General features: G+C 50.9%; 2 protein-coding genes across 4 annotated transcripts; one reads left to right on the forward strand and one right to left on the reverse strand.

The window, feature by feature from the left end:
- The first annotated feature begins 244 nt into the window (after positions 1-244).
- LOC105695667 (endoribonuclease ZC3H12A) lies at positions 245-16707 on the forward strand. 2 transcript variants are annotated; one of them, XM_012417444.1, is made up of 7 exons: positions 245-619; positions 11232-11469; positions 12030-12492; positions 12571-12856; positions 12932-13292; positions 13386-13680; positions 13768-16707. In XM_012417444.1, the coding sequence occupies exons 1-7, from the start codon at positions 545-547 to the stop codon at positions 14114-14116; spliced, it is 2067 nt and encodes a 688-aa protein (XP_012272867.1). In that variant the 5' UTR covers positions 245-544; the 3' UTR covers positions 14117-16707. The 2 variants fall into 2 exon arrangements, with proteins under 2 accessions (XP_012272867.1, XP_012272868.1); XM_012417445.1 differs by lacking the exon at positions 245-619 and adding an exon at positions 1931-2430.
- A 114-nt stretch (positions 16708-16821) lies between these two features.
- On the reverse strand, positions 16822-21591 carry LOC105695666 (ubiquitin carboxyl-terminal hydrolase 16). Of its 2 annotated transcripts, XM_012417443.2 has the most exons (14): positions 21502-21591; positions 21205-21441; positions 20956-21098; positions 20674-20846; positions 20423-20594; positions 20094-20261; positions 19765-19986; positions 19418-19680; positions 19167-19345; positions 18491-19049; positions 18124-18418; positions 17785-18057; positions 17528-17709; positions 16822-17439 (listed from the first exon to the last, which is right to left on the reverse strand). In XM_012417443.2, the coding sequence occupies exons 2-14, from the start codon at positions 21287-21289 to the stop codon at positions 17367-17369; spliced, it is 2787 nt and encodes a 928-aa protein (XP_012272866.1). In that variant the 5' UTR covers positions 21290-21441; positions 21502-21591; the 3' UTR covers positions 16822-17366. The 2 variants fall into 2 exon arrangements, with proteins under 2 accessions (XP_012272866.1, XP_012272864.1); XM_012417441.2 differs by having other exon boundaries at positions 21205-21575.
- Positions 21592-21735: the final 144 nt, after the last annotated feature.

Here is a 21735-nt window from a genome sequence, read left to right on the forward strand (position 1 = left end):
CATGAAAATATTTATAAAATGTCTCCATACTGGGTAGACCAAATAATTTTTAAAACTTAGCACGTGATTATGGAGGCCCTAAGAACGCAATTCTCGTAAAATTTAATTTTTCAATCAAAGAAAGATTTTCATTTACAGAGAAAACATTTTTGTTGACTAATGAAATTTCACGAGTTTCAAGACCTTCATTAGGACCTGCGTAATCACGTGCTGAAGTTTCAAATTATTCGGTGCACCCTGTTTGGAGGAAAGTTTTATAAATATTTTTACGTTATATGTATAATGACACTTTTGTAGTACCTTAAGGAGGGGAGTCGAGTGGGGTGTAAACACTCGGCAGTTCCGAACCGGCGCGAAGGAATCCTCGCCGGTGCGTTGCATTCTCCGGCCGTCGGCGTTGCGTCGCGTTGCGTGCGCGCCCGTCGAGTAGTCCGAGCGTGGCCGAGCGCGGCCGAAGGCGACCGAACGAAGGGAGGAGACGGGTCTTTGACCGTTTGCTGATGAGGTACGCGCAGGTGGCACCGTTCCGCCTCGCTCCTCCGCCATGACCGCCATGACAGTCTCACGGAGGTCGCGACAGACCTCGTGGACCCGAGCCCCCGTAAAACCCCGTACCAAGGTACTTACTAAAATATAGAATATCTACCCTAGTCGTTACTACGCTGGAATTAAATCTCCTAACTGAGGAAATTAAAAATTTTGTCCATTTTCTATCTCGAAGTTAATTCGAAGTTACTTCAAGGTAAAACATTTTTCTCTCATCGTAGAAAGGTCGCTAACGACTCGCTCTTAATTGTTGCTTAGCGGTAAAGCGTCTTTACGTAATTTCGGATTTTTGTTCCATTTCGTCGTGGCATAGGTTACGTCGCATCGTGCAGCGCGAGCTTCACGATTCGGCCGGCGCGGCGCTCGAGCCCCTGTTGCGCTTGCGCCACTGGGCGACGTCACGTGACCCTAATCCCATCCGGAACTCGGTTATTAACCCCCACCTCCGGGCGACCGATGAGGCTGAGTGACGTCACTGGTTGCATTGGCGTGCACCGAACTCGAGAGCAACGATCGGTGACCGATGCTCTTTACCGGAGGACCCCGTTACCGATAAATCCATCGAGAGGTCTCGACTGTACGATGTTTCGACGTTACACTTACACAGGCACTGTAACGGGATTATCCGTTCCAGAGTCTAGTCGCAGTTCTTTCGACGAGTCGAGACGAATCGTGGTTCCGGCTCCGGTTCCCATTTGACATCACCAATGGCGCAGGCCTCGATTGCGTCACCGCTCCCATTGGCGCCCGGCCCTGACCTTGGCTGAATGCGGAACTCTATTCCCGACCTTGAACCGTTACCTTCCCCGAGGTTGAACCTCGGTCGGCGCTCCGATTCAAGAGCGCCGGGGATCGATGCACTTGCATTACCATAAGAGTCGACTGCAACCAGTTGAACGCTCGACTCGGGGTTCCCGGAAACTTGAACGTAATTTCCTACGAACGGTTATAAAAATATATAATTAATTCTCCGGGTGAAATTATTTCATATATATACAGGGAATTAATTAAGAACGTTCTTTGTCACTGGAGCATCCGCAGCGAGGGGCGGGGCGAGACCTGGATCGTGGGGCACGTCTATGTGACCCATTATGCGTGCCAGAAGCGCAAAGATGGTCGACAGTCGAAGCTCCGGTCGATCCCGTTCCGTGCGTTTCTCCGATCGACTCATCCCCCGGCCTCCCCCGGTGTCCCGTTCCTCGTTCCCCGTTCCGGCGTTTCCGCGGCGTAGCGGAGTTCGATTATCGTGCCGTCTGAGTTATGGAACGGAGGGAAGGGGAGGGGTCGCCGGGAGTGGGGGGTGCGCGTGCCGGTGGAGGGGGGCAGTAGTGACGTCGGAAGCGCCAAGCACGCAGCGGCTCCATTCACTAACCGGCCGCCGCCGAGAGCAGTCGTGCGCGCGCCGTCCTCGTGCTCGGACGGCTCTCCACCCTTTCCTCCCCTTCGCGCGCCCCGAGGTTTCCCCTGTATCGCGGGTTGCGTCGGCCGGTCCAACGGAAAGAGGAGCACCCGTCCGAGGAGATAGATATCGAAGAGAGTGCGGGCGCACCTGTGGAGAGCGAGAGAGAGGGTCGCGAGTGTGACGGCTAGCTGTGCCGTGCCGATGAGTCGCGGCCGGGCGCGACCGCGAGCCCCCATTGGCCCGCCCGGTGTGACCGCCGAAACTCGCCGGGCGAGCTGCCCTCCTATTGGCGCAGGCCCCGGTCCGGCGAAAATCTGGAGGCACGCGCGCTGCCTGGTGGATGTGTACTCGTGCGTGTGAAGTAAGGTGCGATCCGCCGGAAGGGCCCAGTCGGTCGCGGGGCGCGGAGGTGAACGGTGCGGCTGCCGCTGAGGGAGCGGGACGCCGCCACGGGCTCCGGCAAAATGACCGTCGCCGGGAAGGTGAGGAATCGAACCAAACCGGCCCTGACCGGACTCGGTAATTATTACCTCGTAAGTTTCACAAAGGGAATACCAGGTGCTCAAACGCATCCGCGTTATACCCCTCACGTATGCGCGCACCGAAATATCGGCTTAGACTTATACTGAAGTATTTAAATATTGAAATATTCAAGTGCTCAAGTATTCACGTTATACCGAGTCAGAAGGCACGATTACGGCGATGAGGCTCCAATAAGTCGTTATTTCCATCAGGGCACAACGCGGATGCGTTCGAATCGGCCTTAATGGAGCCGGAGATAACCGAGGCAAAGATCGACCCGAACGTCGGCGCCAGCCGAACACTCTCATCCGTCTCTCGACAATAGCGATTTTGTAAGAGCCGGAAACGGGACGGAGGGTTCGGCCGACGTCACGGATCAAGGGATCCGATATCCCGGCAATCGCTTCGGGGATGATGCGGTGGTGATCGGCGACGGCCGTTGCCGTCGATAAGCAATAACCCTGTAGGTTATGTCACCGGCTTAACGACATCAAGATAATCCCGTCTCCCGGTTGCGTCACGTCGCCTCGGTATTTATTTATATGGCGATCGTAACGATGAGATCTCCCGAGGCGAGAGCGAAAAGGCAGAAGACCCGGAGGGATCGATCGAGAGGGGATCGTGAATTATGCTTCCAAGGTGTACTTTTATTTTTTGTTTCTTCTATCTACTTCATTTTATTTCTTATTAACGCATTGTCTGGAACTCGCGTAACAGGTATTTCCGGCCCAGGTGCACCGGTCTCCCCAGGAATGTCGGCTCGGCTCGCGAGATCCAGGAGCGATCGGACGAGGATCGATCCGCTATCGACGAGCGATCGAGAGATTCGATCGGCCTAGTAATTGGAGCTCGGGGTAATTATCGCCCGGGATGAACAATCGACTTAATCGATCCCCAGATTAAGGAGCGCCGATGGATGGCCGCTCTAATAACGCGGTATAGACGAAGGGTCGCCACGAACGCAGTTTTCTGCCGCTACCGTCCGAGATAGGAGGAAACTCCCGTTATCAAAATTCCTTGGGGGAGAGAGACGAGGGACTTTCGTCCGAGACACTTTCCGATTGCGGGCGTCGTTAAGGCAGAAAAGCGCCGTTATCGGGCGACGCGACGCCGCTGCACGCTGGGGGCTGCGGCAAAGTCAAGTTCACGGCGGCGCGGATACGGGCAATCTCGATCAGCTGACTCCTCGAATTTCAAAAGAGGCCCCGGGTGAGCGGACACCCCTCGGGGCGGACTTTATTTTGACAGGAGAAAATAAACGCGGAGCGATAAGGACGCATATAAGGTCGGGAGTATATCGTTCGACGAGATGCTCGGCCCCCGGATTCCGGGCGTGCCGATTTTCACTCGCCGTTTTCTTCGGGATTTATTAAACCAGCCCTCGGCGCCTCGTCGCCATTATTATAATATGCACGTATACGAGCGTGTCGGCGTACCGGTCGTACCTGATGATGATGGCGCTGGTGTGCAAAAACGATATTGGAAAAGCTCGGTCCCCCCTCGAGTAAATTACAGGCTTAAAGCCCGTCGGCGAGCCGGAATCCGGCGGGATATTTCGTGCCGCCTTAATTTAGCCGGCCTTAATTAGGAGCGGTCCCCTTTTTTCGAGGGAGATCTCTTCCTCTTTTTGGAGGGGCGCCCTTGATGACGGCACCTGACTTCCTACGAACACCGACTCTGCCTCGGCACTTCTCCCGAGCTTATACCTTTCCTCCCCTTCCTCTCGCTCCTCCAGTTTTTTACCCCCTTTTCTTACCCTCGCCGCCTTTTTACGAGCGGTCTAGACCCGCTCGGAGACTCTTACGAGCCCGGGAACTGGTCCCTCGCATTCTTCTCCGACCCCCGGCTTCTCGTCCCGATAAATCGCCCGAATAACCTCCCTTTTTTATTACTTAAGTTAAATATCCCCTCGATATTAGAGCTCCCATTGTGTTGTCACTCCATTTCCATGCACGTTGATTGAAAATTTCGATGTTTACGTAGCGGTTCTCGCGATCGTTTCGTCCACCATCTTGGTTTCGAATCGGGCTCTCTTAAGAATTTATATATACGCGTTTCCCCTGGCGCTCGACTTAATTTCTCCCTCAATATCAATGCCTTCGTATGATTTTCTCTCTATTAAATATATATATATTTCCATGTGAAAACTGTAATTTTCGATGTTTACCTAGCAGTTCTCGCGAGATCGGGGCGAACGCGTCGTCCGCCATCTTGGTCTCGAATCCGACGCGCGGACTCTCGGAAGAATTTCCATCGACGCGTTTCCCCTGTCGCTTGGCCGTAGAACCGGTCGCTCCACTTTTTTCCCTTTTTTTTTTCGCCTCTTTCCTCCTCGACCCGCCCGATGATCGACGATGGGAACGACGCGCACGCGGTGACGCAGTTACGCGACCGCGTAACCTGCGCAGGTTTGCCGAAGGTCCGTCGACGGTCGCGCACGTTACGCGAGATGGCGGCGAATCTAACCTCAACTTGCGGGATGGAACGGAATCTCATCGTGGACGACCGATTAATCAATCGCCGACCAATCGCGCCCACTTAACCCCCTCTGATCGTTGTTTAAAGGGTTGGTCGTGATGGTATAAAGTTGACAGTAAAAACTGTGACCAATAAATTCAAGGAAATTCAATATGGCGGCCAGGAATTTAACGGTCACTCGTTATCATTGTTCATCCGAAAGGCCTTTTCGAATTGGTCTTACGTTCGATTTAGGGATGAATCGAGAGAGATCCCCTAAATTGTCGTAATATCCGATTTGATCAAGAATCTGTGCATTTTTGTATGTAAACATCGATTCGTATCGATTCTCGGACTCCTTCGGTGGGGCTTTATCGACACCTTGCGGTGCACGAGCGGATCGTTCGTTTCAATATGAGCGCCGATTATCTCGGGTCGAGTAATTAACTAATAATCAATCTACCCTGCCTATCTATCGTTGGTCAGCCAGATATCGGGAAGGATCGGCGCCGATCGATTGTTCCGTTCGACGGGAATCGGAGAATTCGATCGGTTCTACGGCGCCTGGAGTGATTTCCCGGCGGTGCAGAGCCGATCGATCCCCGATCGATTCCCTATCGGCGATTGGAATACGATCTCCTGGGGCTATCGGCAGGCCATCCCGCGGTTTCCGCGTACCGGTATTACGCCCCGTAATTGCGGCAACGATCCTCTAACCGATCGCCGTCCCTCGCCGATCGATACGCATCGATTGTCTTGAGAATCGTTTCGTGCCGATTATCTCGTGACGATTGAATTATGCGATCGGAGATCGAGGTGATCGATCGGCCGTTCAACGATCCCGATTAAGATCCTCTTGGAAGGACGATGCCGATCTTGGCTGCCCCAAATCTTTTTCTCTCTGTTTCTCCCTCTACTAATATTTTCCTTCTACTTTTGTCCCCTTTTGTCAGAGGGGGGAATAAAATGTCGAGAAATCGCCGCGGAAAGACAGTGATTTCCGGCGACTATGAATTACGCCAGGCGACGAGAGATGAAATTCTCCGAGAAAAGAGAAAGACTAGGGGAAGGGGCGGAGGGGAAAAAAAAGAGAAAGGAGAAAATGACGGGACTCGAGATCGTAGAAAGGAGGCTCGACCGAAGCGACGGAGGCGTATCTCCCGATTTGTGGTTTCACGGCTCGGGGATAAACAATGGTCGGTTTCCATCGTCCCCGGGCTTTCCTCGGGTTTTGCTTCAATCGGGCCTTTGAGACTCGTCTCCGGGGATCTGTTTCGCCGTTTATCACCCTTATCGCTCCCCTCCGGCCTCTCGGCTTCGCTGATTTACGTCACTCCCGAGATCGAGGTTATCGCCTTTACTTAACCGAACTTGGCCGGTTTCGGGGAACTCGTGGCCGACGCCTGACCAGGTGATGTTGCACTAAGAAAAAAAGAAGAAAAAAAATTACATTGAACCAAAGAAATATCTCGTTAATTCAAAGGCTAATTATTTGACTCATATAAATTGTCATAATTCCAAAGAAACGTTGCATCCAATTTATTCAAGTTTATATGAGTCAAATAATATGTCCTTTAATTAATAAATTGTTTCTTTGGTTATGTGATACTTTTTTTTTTTCTCAGCGTGGCAACGCGTTTCTCGCTGATTTCTCGGGATCGATCGACCTCGACATTCGCGACTTCGCGGAGTTAACTCGATCTTGCGTCGGGTCGGGGTGAGAGTTCGTTTAAAAGAAATTGAACGAACTCGTGCCAAGGAACTTCTTGTTCGAACAATTTTTTAGATGCATTGGGTTAACGCCTTTGTGACTCGCGCAACGCGACTTCCGGTTCCGACGACGGACGGCATCCGTCTGAGGCACGCGTGGGCGGTGCGCCTCGGGCACCCCCGAGCCACCCCGATGCGCCGAGCCGAGCGCGGACGAAGCGAGCCGATCGCGCCCGAGCGCGGTATCCTAGTTAAAGGTCCCCGGGCATTGGCTCGCCGAGTCTCTTCGGGGTCAGAGTCGTGCTCGAGCACTTCCGGTACCCGGGTCACGCGCTCGCCCCCTCCACCTCGCCGTACGTGCGCTCTCGATTTATGAATTAATAACGGGACACGGCCGCCCGAGATAGGCATCGGCCGAACGGATCCGGTAGATCCGGATCGTTAGATCCGGATCGAATTCGGAGAAAATCGAGCCTCGCCCCTCGGGCTCGATTATAGAACCGCCGCTTCTGAACGGCTCCGCATCTATTAACATCGGGCTAGAGGTTCGAGGTTAATCGGCTAATAAGGAATTAACGTCGATTCGAACTCAAATTAATTGACTCGATTCCGTGGAGAACATTCAAGGACCCATCGCTGCGATACACCGAGAAGAATTAATGATTTCCTTGAATATTACCAAAGAAATATCCTGTCCATCTAAAGGACACTTATTTGACTCGAATTAATTGAACGCGACACTTCGTCGGAATTATAACAATTAATTAGAGTTCGAGGGAAATTCCTTGAATTAACGAAATATTTCTTCGGTTCAATTGGCTTCTTTTTTTCTGGGTGTAGGCGTGTTTCTCGTCGCAGCCGCCCTGAACTTCCTCGAAACGATGCAAGAAAGCAGCGCGTGCGCGCTTCTTTTTTTTTTTTTGTTTCTTTTGCTTGTATTTAAATGGCCCCTTGCAGCCAGCTGCAGTCTAAACGAGGGCAGTCCTACGAGGGAGAAGGGAAAAAACTACGTCGGGATTTAGTTGCGGCAAGGCTCGGGGGGCACTTGCTTCGCGGCGCGCCGGGAACTGCAGGCGGCAATCTCGGCCGGGAAGAGGTCGGTCCTGGAGCCCCTTAACCCAGACCGTCGGCGGTGAGTCAGTGCGGTCGCTGGAGTCACTACGGATAATACACCGGCTACACCCAGACCAGCAAGTGTCTGATAGCGTGGGGTTTTACGGGGTGGAGGCGCTGTACAAAGAGGGGCCGACTAGGCGCGGCCCTCCTCTCCCTACGGCCTGGAAAAGAGAGGAAAATGCCCTCCGCCTTTCCGGCATTCCCCGTGATACGAGCCCGGGGCGACACCTGCCGGGCCCGCTCTCGTTACGTCACGTTACGTCACGTACCGGGCTCGGCATCCCCGCGCAGGGTGTCGCACTGAAGGCGACGCGTCGACGCATCGAAAATATAGAAAAAGCCTTTTCATCCCGATGCCCTCCTTCCTCTACTTCCATCCGCTTAATATCATTTTTCTATCTATTCAATTTTGTTCCTGGATCCTTTTTTTATTTCCGTCTGTCGTATTTCCTTTTTATAATACGTTCTAAAATTAAGCTTCAATGATGAAAAGTGGCTCCTGGGCATGGAAGGTGGTTCTTTCAATTTTTCTTTCTCATCTTCTTTGTACCCCGAGTGATGTGTCCGCCTCACCCCGAAGCGACGGCGCATGCGCACGCACCGGCTTAGGGGCCGCGCCGTGCCATACGTCATTTATATCTTGAAGAAATCGCGCATGCGCGTGCGGGGCGTACCGCGGGCACACGCACGCCACGCAAGCGACACACACGACGCACACGCCGCACATGCCGCGGGTAACACATTTGCGCCCGCCTCACTAGATCCGGGAGTGGTGGGCGACCGCGCAAGGTTGCTATGAATTTATCGCTGGAACCCTCCGAGTGGTCCGCGATGCCGCGCTTTCCTCCATTCGGAGCCCGAAGGGATTAATCTGGTTTTTAGACTTTTCGAATTTTCACCTCTGAGAGGCCCGCCATGCCGCGCTCTCCTCCACTCGAGGGGATTACTCTCGTTTTTAGACTTTTCGAATTTTCACCTCCGCAGGACTCCGCGGGAGTCGGCTAGACGGCGCCTCGAGCGCTTCCCCCTTGAGATCCAATATGGCCGCCGGGGATTCCCGATTCCATTTTCGACCCTCCTACTTCAACCTCACATATATACTATTTGCGGCGCGGTCGAACGATTACGTTTACACTTTTCAGGTAACTCAAAACGTGACCGGCATTATTTTGTTAGTCCGTGGGTCGATCGGTGGACGAGAACGCGTCGGTCGGCGGATTGCATTTCGTCACGAAAACATCCGAAGGCGATGAGCTAATGGTCCTTCCGAGAACTCCTAAATATACGCCCTGCATATCGGCCGATCCATCTTTCCGCCGGCGCTACGTGGGAGCCTAGAAAGGCGGAATCTCGAAAATTCGTTTCCTGGAAATCTGGAATATATGGAATATAAACACGGAGTTCTGCAAAGGGAATCAAAGGATCTTTGCGGAAACCTATATAACCTCTAATGCGGGTAAAATATCCGCCCGTTGCGTGACATTTCACGCCGGTGTTCGCGTAATTTACTTATGTCGTACACCTTGAAAGTATACAATTAGTTTCTCATTATCCCATTATATGGCCGCGATACGTACAACATAATGTCCGATCCGCGCCTATTTTTAAACGGCGGGGTTACGCGCGGCACGCATAAATTACGGAAAACGTCATGTGAAACACCGCGTAACATGCGAAAGCGTTAGGGAACGATTGAGGATAATTGCCGGGCGATGGGCGAGCGATTTTCCGCGATTCGGGGAGAGGTAGGGAAACGAAGCGCCGCCATCTTGGCGAGCCGGACCCGCGCGAAGTCGGACTCGGGCGGATCCTCGATCTCTCGATCCGCGATCGAGGATCGCGGATCGAGAGATCGCACCTGTCGGCTCGCGTCGATCCTCGGCCGGCTTTCAGCCGCTCTCGACCCTGATAGGCCCGTCCCGCTACTTTCACCTGGATCTCCCGCTAATGGTCACATCCGCCAACCTGGGAGAGCTATGCCCCATTTACAATAATTTCTTACCTGGCCGCTGCGCGTTTCTTCTCCCCGCAATTAACACGTGTACACTGATGGACATGAATGCCTTTCCATCATGCATTGGTATACCACATCTGCAGGGAAGGCATTCATGTCCCCCACTGTACGCTCCTTTACGACACTGTGCGTATGCGCCAGACGAGACAATTTCGAGCGTCCCACTGGGCGCGTCGACGCGCCAATAATAAAAATTAAAAAATAATAAAAAGACCTATCGAAACTGACGCCCGAGGTTAAGTGCAATTGTAAATAAATTTTAACGGCTTAAGGTGATATGAAAGGGTCGTTCTACATATCAAAACGTCAAAATAGTTATTAAACTTTTCTCCCAACTGGTTGCGCCGAATAGTGTGAAACTCCGGCATATGATTATGAAAGCCTCGAGGAAGAACGCGATGCTCGTGAAATTTCATTTTTCAACGAAAACATTTTTTTTTTTTCTATTTAGCCTAGACTAAAACCAAGATCGTATTTTTTTTTTATGAAAAATGAAATAACATCATCTCAGTGATGCGACCCGGCTGGGATAGAATGCGAACGATAGTTTCTCTCCCTTTTCTTTTTTTCGTGAAATTATGTTTTACCGAGTTATTTTGGATTTTTCAGGGATTTGGGAATGGGAAACGTAAGGAAGGTTTGGTGGACGGAATAGAACTCGTTGGGGCACTTTTTAATCCCTTTCTGTAATAAGGTGTCATCACACCTCCTCGCCGCGGCCCCTTCTATCCTTTCCAGCCTCGGCGATCGCTATCATCTCCGTATCTCGGTATCCGCGATCCTATCTCGGAGATAGGGCCAGGAGAGGAGAGCCATCTCGGGCGAAACCGTGAGATTACCGCAGACCCCGCGGCGTAAATAACGACTCGCGGATTTATGGCCGCGCACGCGAGTGCGCACCTCCACCACGTGGGGACTCTCGTCGACTCGTCGAGAAGCGGTGCCTCGATACCGCGGACATTTTTTTTAATTATTTTTTTCATAAGATACTCTAGATGATTCTTCATTTTTTTTTTTTTTTTCTATGTATGAGAAATCGAAAGATTTAATGCAACGTGTTTAACCCCTTAACTTGTGCGCTCGAGTTAATTCGATTCCAAATTGTGCACACTCGAGATAATTCGAGCGGCGTTGTATTTTATGCTCCTATAATTTTTCACACTCGAATATAATCGAGAATTTTATTTTTTTGCCAAGACAATGTTCTAGTATTTTTTTTTTTAATCTGTGCGTTAAGGGGTTAATGTCGAGATGTTCAATGGGGTGTCGTATTTTCAAGAGGTACGTCGACTCGTCGAAAAACAATCCCTCGATGATGGGAAAATTTTTGTTATAAGATACTTTAGATAATCCTTTACTTTCTCTGTGGTACGTAATATCGAGAGATTTATTGCAACGGATGATTCCTTATTTTTTTCTACGTTCGTAACAACGAGATATTTAATGAGGACTCTTATCTTCCAGAGGTATGTCGACTGCACGGTGCTGGGCAGCGGAAGCGGCGCCGATGCCGAGGACTCCTCTTACGACAGCGACTACGAGGCCGAGGACTCCCTGGGCTCGACGGCGATCCATCCCCAGCTGGAGTCGCAGGTCTCGCCCTCGAGCCACTCGGACGTGTCCAGGACCACCTCGGACACCTTGGCGGCCGAATTCGCCGAGTACGTCACCGTCCAAGGACCCTCGCCTATCCAGGGCCCCGGTGCGTTTCCGCGGCCCCATTGAAAAATCCAAAAACGAAAAAACCACTACCACAACTCGCTCGACAGACTTTTCCGAAATCTTTGGAGTTCAACTCATTTTCGTCAGGTCGACGCTCCCTGGCCGGCGTTAATTAATTTTAAGTGCTCCGAGAGAAGGAGGGAATTTGCCCCAGGTTTAAAGGGACCGACGTCGACTTCCGGTCGAGTGGCCGGTGGCTTCGACGGTCCGGCCGAGAAATCGTAGTTGGGTAACTCTTCGGCAACTATACTTTCCCCTGTACCCCACCCGGAGCGGCACGAGGAGCTCCGTGTCAGGGAAAGTGCCTCCTAGTCCTCCATCTTAGCATACTTTATGCGCCCGTCGTAATAACGACCCGCGTCGAACCTCCGGGCTCCGACCTTATTTCGGGTGCCTCCTTCCTTCGTCTACTCCTAGGGCCTATATTAATATGATCCTGAAAAAAGGAAGACGTTACCCTTATGAGGAAAAGTCAAAGGTCTCTGTAAAATCCGGGAGAACGTATTTTGGATGATTTTTATGGAGGTCTCTTGGTTCCAGGTTACACGGCCAGGGTGGAGTTCGCCCTGAAGCTGGGCTACACCGAACACCACGTCCAGGCGGCCCTGTTGAAGCTGGGCCCTGACCCCGAGCAGAACGAGCTTCTGGCGGAGTTGATAAAGCTAGGGGCAAGTTGTCCGAAGCTCATCGACACCCTCGACGAGCCGGACGGCCTGCTGGAGGTGGACGTCAACGGCGAGGACGTCGGCGCCCTGTCGACGGGATTGCGACCCGTCGTCATAGACGGCAGTAACGTGGCCATGAGCCACGGGAACAACGAGATCTTCTCCTGCAGGGGCATCAAGATCTGCGTGGACTGGTTCAGGGCGAGGGGACACAAGGAGATTACCGTCTTCGTCCCCAAGTGGAGGAAGGAGGCGTCCAGGTTGAACAATCCCATCGCCGATCAGGAGATTCTAGGGGAGCTCGAGAGGGACCGGTTGCTCGTCTTTACGCCCTCGAGGTGAAGCCCTGACGGGAAATTGTTTATTTAATTTTGTATAAATTAGTGAGAGGCGCTATATGGTCCTCGTATCTTTAGGCTTGTCGGCGGCAAGAGGATGGTGTGTTACGACGATCGCTACATCCTGCGACTCGCCGCAGAATTAGACGGCATCGTCGTCAGCAACGACAACTACCGGGACCTGGCGCAGGAGAGCCCGGACTTCCGGAAGGTCGTTGAGGAGAGGATCCTGATGTATAGCTTCGTGAACGACCGCTTCATGCCGCCGGACGATCCTCTGGGTAGAAGTGGACCTACCCTCGACAATTTCCTCAGGATAGCGCCGAGGAAGTTCGACCCGGCGCCTCCTTGTCCGTATGCCAAGGTTAGGGTTGGTCGAAATATCCCAGGAACGTGTATTTCGCCTCGTCGGGGAGATTTATTCAACGGGCTGTTTCAGAAATGTACTTACGGCAACAAGTGCAAGTTCAGGCACCCGGAGCGAGGGCCAAATTCGCATAAATCGGTGACGGTGCGCCTGGTGGAGCACGCCCAGCGTCATCTCCAGGCTCGGGGACCTAGTCTGAGTCTGCCCTTGCCGTCCTCCGTTTCTTCCGGGTCCTCTAGCTCTTCCGGGCCCTCCTCCGGCATCGGCTCGCAGCATCAGCCTCTAGGCAAGGCCAGGTTACCGCCCACGTCCGTCCAATCGTCGTCTCCTGTCCCGAAGAGCAGATCCGTGGAGAACGTCACCGTAGATCCGGTCTCCACCTCGAGTCCCACCAACTACGCCCAGCAGATACCGCCCGTCCAAAACGCCCAAGGTAATTTCTCCCCTGTCCAACTGAAACTATAAACCGTGTGGATAAAAATCCCGTAAAAAAACGAGCGAGCCAACCAAATGCCCCTGCCTTCAGGGTACTCCTCGGCAGTGGGATGGACGTCGCCCAGGATCGGGAATCCAGAACCAGAACCAGCGAACATGCACAGGAAACTGCAGCGTCAGCTGACCTTGAATCCCGCCTGCGACCCTCGACTCTACCAGCTCAGGAGGTACCTCCAGCAGCAACAGCACCCGCCCCAGCAGCAGCAGCATCCTCAGCATCAGTCTCTTCAGCAACAGCCGGTCGTCCCTCCTGCGCGTTCGGCGATCCAACACAGGCCATTGACGAGACACGCCAGCAACGAGTCGTCCTATCCTGTGTCGATGAGGTAGGTGTCTTCTGGTTTCTCTTTAAGGTCCCCGATTTTCGAGCTGGAGGATCGTATTAATCTCTCCGCTTGCGTTCCACCGTTCAGCTGGGAGCACCCGGAACATCATCATCAGAACGTGACTCGCATAGCCTCGGCTCCTGACTCGTATCGGGGCTGGCCACCTAGAAACGGCACCAACGTCCAAAACCAGTCTCGAGGTCAGCGTTTGGGCACTTCCGAGCCCCAGCTGAACCTGCTCCCGTCGCCGCCCTCGGCCCAGGGCTTGCACACCTGGGGAACCAGCCAGACCCAGGACGCTCGGCGCAAGCTGCACTACCATCTCGCCAACATCTTCCCCGAGGAGCAGGTGCAGGCCGCCATGGCTCTTCATCCCCACGAGACGGACCCCCAGCAGATCTGCGCCGCCATTTTGGCGATGTTCCCCAAGACTTAGGCACCCAGACTGGTCCCTGCGAGACGCAGCCCCTCGTGGCCTTGGGAATCGTCGGGACGATTTTTGTTCTTTCTTTTTTGTTTCCCCTAACTTATCAGGATTAAGTCAACCGTCCTAGCTCCTCTCGTTACATCAGGATTTATTGATTTCCTTTTTTTTCTCGAAGACTAGCCCAAGGGACGCGGGGGTTGCCGTCGCGGCGAAGAATCCAAAGACACCGATACACGTTGATCCGATTTCATAGTGATAAGCGATGGCACTGACTTCTCATTCACTTCTTTCTTCCTTGTTTTTTATTTTTTTTTTTTTGTTCCGTTCGAAATTCTCGAGCTTCACGGAAACTGAAATAGATATTGCAGAGATCGCGAGGGCCTAAGACTTTTTACAGGGTTTCTATGGGCGAATCAAGGAGCGAGTCCTGGAAGAGGGGGATTCCTCTCCGGAAACGCGGATATTCAGTTTGTCGCGTTGAATTTGCGGGGAAACGCGTGGGTATATATATATAATTCTTTTTTTTTACACGATGCCGAAGACCCGGTGATTGGAGGGAGGAAAGTTGAGGCCCGAATTAGAGATGAGCGTCGAGGTAACTTTAATGACTTTTCGGGATATTCGCGCTCAGAGGTAGGCGAGAGAATCGAGTCACTTTTTTTTGTTTTCTCCCTCGTTTGTCACATGTAAATATATACACGCGCGCGTGCATTATTGAATACGAGTAGATATATATGTGGTATATGTTAAATACATTGAACGTATGTTTAGACTATTCGACAAGTTCTGACCGAGGAGCGCCGCCTCGTTTTTTTAAACGTCAACGAGTGAGATCGTCGCCAGCCCTGCGACTGCACATACACGTTATGTATAAGATATACATATATATTTTTTCCCATATATTTACATAAGCATGTACACGGAGTACGGATATGTGCTGCCACAAGGATGAGCGTAGGTTATTTATATCGAGGGCCCTTTCGCATAAAACGGTACTCCGGACCGTAACGTGAAGTTCTTTGAAAGTAATGTACAAGAAAAAAAAAGGAAAAAAAAAAACAGTGCAAGGAATAGAAAATAGCAATAATACGTACATTAATGTTTGAAATCACTCTGAGAGTCATTGTGGAGGATTCGGGGCTCTCTTCGAAGACTCCTGCGACACATGTGATAAGAGTGCGAAAGTCGTCCCTCGAAGAGGAACCTTGCGATAGCCCTGAAAAGCAACGTCAAATTAAGGGAACGAAAAAAGAAAAAGTAGAGGGAAAAAACAGGACGCAAATGTAGCTTTCAATCGGTCCCTAGATCGTAAGCGAACAAGACTTCCCCTCTGATATTTTAGATAATTTTCTCGCGTGGAAAAAAAACAAAAAACCAGGAGATCCGCCCAGCTCACATTGAGTCGCGCGCGACTTCCCCCCCTTTTTCATTCTTCTTTTATTTTTTTCTCTCCTCTTTCTTCCTTACCCTCGTCGCGTCAGCATTTAGGAATAAATGGAGAAGTCGCGACGTGAGGGATTTTTCGAAAGGAAAACTGACCCATGTACAGGGCTCACCGGAATGTTATTTTTCCAGAGCGAGCTGTTTAACATTTAAGCCGCGATTAGACGAACATGGTCGGCGGAGGATGAGGATTCCTTGTCGGAAATCGCAGAACCGCCGAGAGCGAACAAACCGCGAGTGCTCTTTCCCCCATTTATATATATATATATATACATATGCATATAAATTATTTCTTATACACTATTTAACGCGGAAGATGCGAGTAATATATGTGTAGCATATGTCGATACGTGTACGAAACCGAGTACGCGGAAAGTCGAGCGCCAAGGGCCACAATACCATGTATTGTTGCGAATGGAAAGGGAAGCTCGGCTTAAAGAGACGAGAAAATATGTATATTAATAACCGACCTAGGGTACTGATCAAGGAAATGAAATATGTCCCGACGAGATGACAGAGGCGCGGATTAAATTCCCCAAAGTCGCGTTTTCAAGGAGATCGTCTCTGGCCGGGAAGCGCGAAAATTTCCACGCCGTGGATTTGCATCCCTAAGGAGAGTGACATAATTGTTGTGCGTCATAACGCGTCCCGTGAAGCATTTGTTAAACAAAACGAAGAAAAAGAAAAATAGGCGTATCCGTACGCGACGAAGCATACATTCGATGTGCGATACTCGCGCCAATTTATATATACATATATAAATATTAATCTCGCGTAAAGTTCGAGAACATTCGAGAGTTACTTCGCGAAGAAGGGGATTCGCGGAGTTTCCGCCACTTATTATTTTCTTTCTTTCATTTTTTTTTCTCTCCTTCTCTAATGTACATTAAATACCCAGCGGAGGGACGATTGTTGCTTAATGATAAGCGATTTAACCCTAAGAGGCCCGTCGAGAGGATTGTCAAGCTCTGGTGTCAGGGTGTAACCTCGGTATATCTGGGAAAAGGGGGGAATTTTCACTTTTCCGAGCACACAGGACTTTTCCCCGATCGCCCCGCGATCGGTGCTAATAGCGTGCGAGACACTATATTGTATATGACCAGATTTGTATCGATGTTATTGCAAGTGGATTGTGAAATAAATGTTTTCCTTTTTTCTCTCCGGCGTCGTCGCTCGTCCCGATCGAGAGGTCAGTCCTTCGAGTCAGCCGAGGAGTAATGTATAAATATAGATTAAGTAGGAGCTTTCGCGCCGACAAAGATGGCGGCGTATTACGAGAGAATGCGTTACAGCTTTATTGGATAGAGGGGGTAAAACATTCAGGAGACATTACGCTTAGGCTACGACCTAATAGTAGAAAAAGTCACGCACATTTACACGTCCCCGAGCGGTTCTCTCCACTGTTCGCGGTTCCAGCGAACGCCTTACTCGTCCGATGACCCCTTCCTAGTTGATTTTCAATCAACCTCCCGCGCGGATAAGACCATCCTCGTCCGACCTCGATGGGTCGACAAGGTAGATGGAAATAAGAGGGAGAAATCCCGCAAGAATCCCCCGCCAGTGAGCAAAATGCACATTCGACGAATCCCTTCCTCTCGCCCAAAAGCTCATCGTTTTACTCTGATCGAAAGCCATCCTCCCTCCTTTCGTCGTCGCAGGCGATTCCACATCTCGCCCAGAGAGTCGTCGAGCTTATCTTCCTTCACGGAGAGACGAAGAGACGTGTCAAGTCCGATGAAGCGATCCTCGTCGTGGTCGTGGCGACGAGAAAACGGCGGACTTTTCCGCGAGGAACGTCAAACGCCGCCTCGGCACTTCACACAAGCCTCTCGTAGAAGAGAAGGTAGGCTTGGCTCTGCAAGACCGTCGACTCGTTCACCTCCATGACCCTGAAGAAGAGAGAGAGAGAATTAATCATGGACTCCACGGGTCCTAATCAAGACTACCTGGGCGAGGATAAGAATGATCAGGGTGTACCTTGAATCGGACACGTAATACCATCGACCAGGAGGCGCCTCGACGGGGGTGGGAGGCCTCTCCGAAGACTCGTTGGCCTCGGACTCCGAACTCGACTCGCTAGAGGACTCGTCGGTGTCCTGAGGGACCTTCGAGGGCAGCAGGGACCACCTGCGATCGTCAGGATTCAACGGCTGCCTCGCCTGGAAGAATCGCCAAGTGAATCACCTCTCTTCGTCAACGTCAACCGGTTTATGGGAAGTGGAACAGAAGAGAACCTTCACGTAAGCGACGTAATGTCCACCATGAAGAGTGCCGCTGTGCTCGACGACTCCGTAGAGGGCGTAGAGCTTCGGATTCCCGTGGCCCTTGCACACCGGGTCCAGGTCCAGCAACATAGGGAAGCTGATAGTCTTGGTGACCTTCCGGAATCCCATTCTATGCTGAGCCTGGAACCTTTTCAGGTGAAGGATCAGCACGGCCGGTACTCTCGAGATGAGGTACTGCTTGGTGCTCGGCGTGCACACGGCCTTCGTCGGACCTTGCTTGCCCTGAAGAGAGGTCCACATGAAATCATCCGCTAATTCTCAAGTCCAGTGAATAGAAAAAGGGGTAACCTTGTTCTCCCTCGCGGTGCAGGCCTCGCAGCGGACCTTGTTGCTCCCGTTCATCAGCTCCAGGGCGGTGAACTGGTTCAGGCAGGACTGGATCGAACACTCCCCTTCCTTCGTGAGGTATCTTCTAGGCGACTGTTGCGTCTCGCTGCTGACGCTCATCCTCGAGAGGCTGCAGGTGACCTCGTGGACCCCGTTGATCGTCTGACTCTCGCCGGCCAAGCAGCTGATCGAGCTTTCCTCCTCTTTGCTCTGGCCCGACTGGAACTCGTCGGTGTCCGCGTCAGGATTTGATCTCCTGGATAACCAAAAACTATGAGTTCCTCCTCGAAGAGGCACAAAAAGAGGCGGCGAGTCCGCGTATTCGCACCTGGGTAGTGGATCCTCCTTGTCGCTGCGAGACTCGTCCTCGACGAGGTCCAGCCTGGACACTGGCCTATCGATCTTCTCCGCATTCTGCGTCTCCAGAACTGCCGCCTCCGGGGAGCCAGGGCTCTCCTTGGAGACGTTGGAACTGTCGCTGGGACTGAACACGGGCTCCTCGGGCGTGGTGGCGTCGGAATTGTTGGTCGTCACGACGGAGAGAAGCCATACCGGCAGGACGCCCTTCTCCTTCTCCGAAGGAGTCAGGTCGTCGCTCGTCGCGGAGCCGAGTCTTTCCGGGCTGGGCGACACCCAGGTGGACCTCGTCAGGATATCCCCCATGGAGACGTCCGTGGGACTGGGGCTGTTCACGTTGTTCAAGCTGCTCTCGGCCTTTGCCGGCATGGTCTCGTGGAAGAGCTCTATCGCCCTTATGTACGGAGACCCCACCGGCGACACGGGGCTCGTCACCGCCGAGGCCTTCTCCGAAACGTATCCCGACTCGCCGATCTCCGGTCTGGACGTCCCCAGGTCCGCGCTGTCCTCTGCATCGGCATCGCTCTCTTCTAAGGAACGAGGTAAGTCTTAATCTAGATACCTCGAGCAGTAGTCCGTTGGATCGACTGAACCCTGACATCGTATAATTACGTTTTTTTCTGACAGATTATACGTAAATATAATACCTGTGGAATCTAAATTGGATAAAGAGTCGTTGTTGATGTTGGCGGCATGCTGTCTTCGAATTTTCCGAATTTTCTTCCTCGCGGCTTTCCTCTCCTTTTTCAGCTGATGCTTCGACGGCACGTTAGAGATGTTGTTCCCCAATATGTCGAGGCTTTCTTCGAAACCACTCTTCTTTCTCCTAGGTAACCAAAGATGCAGATTTTTAATCATTCTTGGTTATCGATGAGTAATATATAGAATGTCAACATACTTCAGTATCGGAGGCTGTGGTTTGTCAGCCATGACAGGCAAGCTAAGGTCCAGGAAAGGCTCGGTACGCTGGGACGTATGATGACACTCTAAGCATTCCAGTGTCGACACTAAAACACCACTAAACACCAGCTCTGGTCCCAATAGCCGAGCACTGGCTTGGTTGCCATAGAACTTTACGCGAGATTTCATGCTACCATCAACGCATTCTGGTCTTGTTTTTCCACTAAGACCAACTTCCTTCAAAATAACACTCTGATACCTCTGCCGAAAATCACGTTAATTAATCCATCGATAATAATAGCAGTATCTTCGGCTTGCTCGATCACAACACCTTGCCCTCCTTACCCTGAGATCTTCATTTCGAACTAACTCTAACAAATGTCGAAGAAGTTCGTGAGAATCGTGCTGACCTCCATCCATGCATTGCATAGTTCTCGTTTTGAAGGCATTCAAAAGCTCACTCGGTACATAGGTCTGGTTGCCTGTCGAGTTTTGCATCTCTGTCAGTGTTTTATGCAAAATTGATGTGAAGTTCCCCCACTTTTCCAAGGTTCCTGAGATTGGTGGCTACAATAATATAATAATGGATTAGAAAATATTCATTTACCAATGTGCTCTCGCTCTATAAATTGACTAATTTTATTCATTCCTTAAGTTAACTTATGCTTACTCACCAATTCAATTTCTTCTGAATCTCCGTTCCCCTTGTATTTTCCACCAGGCAGTACAAATCTTTGGCCAGGCTTTCGAAGGTCATCCAGAACTTTAGTCAGAAATGGAGTTTGTGCTAGGCACTGCAGTACCGCATTGAAAAAGCACGTATTACCTAAATTCGCTAAACCCTAAAATTCGAACCACAAACACTTGTTTAAATTGCATTCATCTAAAACTCATAGACTCGTCACTTTATACTAGCAAAGTCATCTTACTTGGCTTCGTCAAATAATGGAATAAAATTGCAAAACCGATACAAACATATTCAAAGCGACACGCCAATACATACCCCTACTTTTGGAAAATGACCAAGAGCATTCTTTGTCTCGTTATTTGAATTCACTACAGTTTGTTTTTGGCACATTGGTGCAGATATCCTAACTGGTTGTACATATATCCGTGGTTGCTTCTCAATGGTTGAGTATTTTGATAAGAACCTGATTACTCTAGAAACGTCTGCCCTGATATGAAATAAAACAAAGTTAATATTATATCAAAGCAAAGTATTTTGAAAAGTTCCATAAAAAATGATACGATTACTTTTTAGGCTCTATATCGCATCGATAACACCAGAGATTCGATGAGTTAATATTAGCAGCGACACAATGATCATGTATTTTATAATGTTGCAGCGCGTGTTGTCTCCCCTCTCTTCCGCAAGCTTGGTTTCCACAGGTCAAGCAAATCCATAAAGATGGTGTTTCCGCTGCAAACTATGAAACGTTTACAAGATTAACTCAATGTTGTATCACATTATCATCTCTAAAGAGTCACGTTACCATCTCAGCTTTCATGTTACATAGAATAACAGTGGTGCCTTACCTCTTCGTCCTCGATTTCGTTGTTGACGGTATCCTTGCACTCCTTGCAGGCACTGCACTCCGTACTGACCCCAGTAGTGTCCAAAACACGCTCCACATTTGGAAGCCTGCTTACCCACGATACATGCGGGCAAAATCGTCCTTCTGTGATGGAAACAAGTACAAAGGAATTTTGAGGAAAAACCGTCCAAGTAAAAAAGATCGAGCCAAGACCAAGAAGGTAGCCGATCGAAAATCTGAGAATCCTAACCTGTACTCGTCGTTTTACCAGGCGTCCAATCCTCCTCGCTGGCCTCGTCTTTCGGATCCTGCTGTCGATTTTTCTGGTTCTCCATCTCGGGGACCGCCAGGATCGTTAACGAGGTAAAACGGGAAGAGAACGATCTACGAAATAGACGATGTCAATGCGGAAACATTTTTTGGTCACTGCGTGGTCATCTCTTCTGGATCGGTGTTCGCCGTGGTGCATTGCTTCTTCAGTAGAAACCTGGATATTTTTAAGAGCACATGGAGAGTCGTCGTCTGCGAACCAACGGGAAGACGTTACCTGGATCCGATAACGGGCGAGAAGAGGTCACAGCTGAGAAAAACTGATTCGAGTATCTCATTACTGCGGCCTCATGGAGGGTGCTTACCGGGTTTACAGAAGGCGAGACTCGGCCTGTTTCCACTCCGTACATATAGGGCGACGGGCGACGCGCTGGACAAGTTCCACAATTTGGACCAATCAGCGAGCAGTATTAGCCGAGCTTCTCGCTCATTGGCTGGCTCTAGTAACCGC

Source organism: Orussus abietinus, unplaced genomic scaffold (genome assembly GCF_000612105.2).
Source record: "Orussus abietinus isolate OABI.00-Male unplaced genomic scaffold, Oabi_2.0 scaffold4, whole genome shotgun sequence".
NCBI lineage: Eukaryota > Metazoa > Arthropoda > Insecta > Hymenoptera > Orussidae > Orussus > Orussus abietinus.

Excerpts from the sequence above, each read along its gene's own strand:
- LOC105695667 (XM_012417444.1), top strand. The coding sequence starts at position 545 with ATGACCGCCATGACAGTCTCACGGAGGTCGCGACAGACCTCGTGGACC. Across the intron at positions 620-11,231 it reads CCGTAAAACCCCGTACCAAG|AGGTATGTCGACTGCACGGT; the intron begins GTACTTACTAAA and ends CTTATCTTCCAG. Across the intron at positions 11,470-12,029 it reads CTCGCCTATCCAGGGCCCCG|GTTACACGGCCAGGGTGGAG; the intron begins GTGCGTTTCCGC and ends TCTTGGTTCCAG.
- LOC105695666 (XM_012417443.2), bottom strand. The coding sequence starts at position 21,289 with ATGGAGAACCAGAAAAATCGACAGCAGGATCCGAAAGACGAGGCCAGC. Across the intron at positions 20,595-20,673 it reads TGCGATATAGAGCCTAAAAA|GGCAGACGTTTCTAGAGTAA; the intron begins GTAATCGTATCA and ends ATTTCATATCAG. Across the intron at positions 18,058-18,123 it reads GCACCGCGAGGGAGAACAAG|GGCAAGCAAGGTCCGACGAA; the intron begins GTTACCCCTTTT and ends ACCTCTCTTCAG.